Below are 2,197 nucleotides of genomic sequence, written 5' to 3' on the forward strand. Positions count from 1 at the left end.
TCCTCACCCTCAACGGCTGTGTAGATGTCATGAGCAAGAACCTGCTACCTCAGAGGTGTGTGGTCCTAGAGAAGGGCACCTCGGTCCTGACCTTCTATGTACTCCTACTGCTCTTGATGTCACATGTCCAGGACTCTACAGGGATAGAGCTTCAGATTCATTATCTGCTCATCGTGGTGGTATTCCTGTTGATGCTCGTGTTGACCATACAGCTGTGGACTCCTGACACATTTCACCTCTTGCTGATTGAGACTTTCCTGTTTCTGATAATGGGCTCCTGGCTGATACAGGGAGGCTTTATTCTGTACAGACCAGTCACCGGCTACCCATGGCAGGATGATGACATCAGTGACACCATGTTTATCACCACCTTCTTCTGTTGGCATGTGATGATCAATGCTTTGTGTCTGCTGGGCATCTATGGAATCTCTTCCTTGTGGCATCATTGTTACCGTCCCAGCTTGGAGCTGATGGGATCCAAAGAAGCTCCATATCACAAGAGTGCTGGAGGACCTCTCTACAAATTACTGCGGGAAGTGGAACAGTCTGAGAAAGATGACCAGGCTCTTCTCCTTTCAAAGAGCTCTTCCTGAGACAGGGCCTACAATGCCTGGCACACTGTTCCCTCATCTTCCTCCTTGTGTGTTCACTCATACATGTGCACTGTAGCCCTTTTGGTCCCCAGTGAAGGTAATGGCCATGAAGAAGAGCAGTTAGTCTCCATCTGCTGGTACATCTCCTGCCATTGAACTTCTTTCTAATTGCTGAGGTAACGAGGAGAGAGGAACTTGAGAAGGAGATGCTGATGGGATTGGGGGGGTGGTAGGGAGAGCACCAGGGGAGTGGGTAAGTGTGGAAGAAAAGCCATGGGGGGCAGAAGATACAATCGAAGGCAGGCCTTCAAAGGGAGGAGAGCAGAGTCCAGCAGTCATGTCACCAGCTACTTCTCCAGGCACAAGTGATTGCCTTTTACCCGGAAGTGTAATGATTTCTCGTAATTCAAAACTGAAATCATTCAAGTCTTATCCTGATAAAGTGAGTACTTCAGGTTGCTCACTAAAGTTGCACCACCATGTGGAAGTAATATAAACAGAATTTATAATTAGTTTATATTGGTTGAAATTTTATACCCCTCTCTTATTTTTAATGATTACCTTCATTTCAAATCCAAATTAATAAAGCGAGACTTTATTAATACTTTAATATAGCAACATTTCATATGTGAAAGATTCAAATATAGAATTCAAATGGTCAGTGCTTTTCCAACTTCTTATTTTACTACTCCTGTCCCCACCAAAGCTTACCTATTTCACTATCACCACCTTTGCACATGTAGTTTCCTAGAGCCTATCCTTGGATCTTTGCAAATTTCACTCCCTTGCATCTCACAGAAAGCCATCAGACAATCACATTTTTACCCTGTTATTTGATACCCAGCATAAAACCCACCTTCACCCTCACCCCACTGAGCACCCCCAAGGGGGCCTTCTCCAGGTTCTTACTGACTCCTTTGTTTCGGAATTCATAGGTGTTCATACTAAACCCTCTTTGTTAAATTGCTCCTGCAGCTGATATGTTGTGCTTTGTACTCCGTTTGAAATAATTTCTTTTGGGGAGGTTTTTCCTCACCACCTAAAGCATTGACTCCTAAAGGGTAAGGGCTTTGCTGTATCCAAGTTACATAATGTCTTACGTGTGATCCCAAAATGTAGTGTAAGTGATGCTTAATAAAGGCTTATTTGCTTTCAGAATCTGTGCCTACCCCTGTTCCTTCTACATGTGTTTCAGCACAGGTCCAAGGTTCTGTGAACCTCTGGGAAACACCAACAGTTCCAAAACCTGAGTCATCTCCTTAGTAATGACTCCACTTTCTTCCTCATTCCTGGGAAAACAAAATCTAGTAACCTACTTCTGAATTGTTTACTCTGTTAGTGCTTTTTAATCTGTAAGGAACTTACAGAAAAAGATTCAGCAGGTTGACTTACCCAAGTCTTACAGCTGGTACAGGCAAGACAGGAATTTGGTTGCAGGTATGTTTGACTCAAGCCAGTGACTGTGTCCTCTGGGTACCGCGACTTTGCTAACGGCAATGGTGGATGAAGTGATCCTCAAATTGAATTTTTTTTTAATTTTTAAATGATTTTTAATTTTGAAGGAGAGAGAGAGACAGAGTGCGAGCAGGGGAGGGGCAGAGAGA

The 2,197-nt window shown here is 43.8% G+C and overlaps 1 protein-coding gene across 1 annotated transcript in view; it reads left to right on the forward strand.

Moving 5' to 3' along the window:
• LOC115286687 (transmembrane epididymal protein 1A-like) overlaps window positions 1–1,751 on the forward strand; it is a 2,363-nt gene extending 612 nt beyond the window's left edge. Inside the window, exon 2 of the mRNA XM_029933105.1 lies at window positions 56–1,751. Within this exon, the coding sequence (XP_029788965.1) occupies window positions 56–593 (538 nt within the window). The 3' untranslated portion in view covers window positions 594–1,751. The remainder of the gene's footprint in view (window positions 1–55) is intronic.
• The last annotated feature ends 446 nt before the right edge of the window (window positions 1,752–2,197 follow it).

The sequence above is a fragment of the Suricata suricatta genome, chromosome 3 (assembly GCF_006229205.1).
Source record: "Suricata suricatta isolate VVHF042 chromosome 3, meerkat_22Aug2017_6uvM2_HiC, whole genome shotgun sequence".
Classification (NCBI taxonomy): Eukaryota; Metazoa; Chordata; class Mammalia; order Carnivora; family Herpestidae; genus Suricata; species Suricata suricatta.